This window comes from Merops nubicus, unplaced genomic scaffold (genome assembly GCF_000691845.1).
Source record: "Merops nubicus isolate BGI_N331 unplaced genomic scaffold, ASM69184v1 scaffold42637, whole genome shotgun sequence".
NCBI lineage: Eukaryota > Metazoa > Chordata > Aves > Coraciiformes > Meropidae > Merops > Merops nubicus.
The window spans coordinates 1-201 of record NW_008621700.1 but is presented as its reverse complement, the minus strand read 5'-3'; the positions used below and the strand labels follow the sequence as shown (position 1 = coordinate 201).

The 201-nt window shown below is 65.7% G+C and overlaps 1 protein-coding gene across 1 annotated transcript in view; it reads right to left on the bottom strand.

The window, feature by feature from the left end:
* SLC43A3 (solute carrier family 43, member 3) overlaps positions 1-195 on the bottom strand; it is a gene marked incomplete at both ends in the record, with an annotated part of 1,593 nt that extends 1,398 nt beyond the window's left edge. Inside the window, one exon of the mRNA XM_008944565.1 lies at positions 37-195. Within this exon, the coding sequence (XP_008942813.1) occupies positions 37-195 (159 nt within the window). The remainder of the gene's footprint in view (positions 1-36) is intronic.
* Between the last annotated feature and the right edge of the window lie 6 nt (positions 196-201).

The window sequence follows — 201 nt, the reverse complement described above, 5'->3', positions numbered from 1 at the left end:
AGGAGAACAGCGGTGGCCAGTGCCCCGTGTCCATACCGGTCAGCAGCAGGGTGGTGTTGGGGCTCGGGGTGGCAGTGGGGGTGGCCTGGCACAGGTCCTTGAAGTAGCCCAGGTCCTTGAGGACAAAGACAAGGGAGGCCCAGCCGAAGATGATGCCGCAGAAGGCCCCGCACTCCAGCAGCCCCGAGAGGAAGGTCCCCA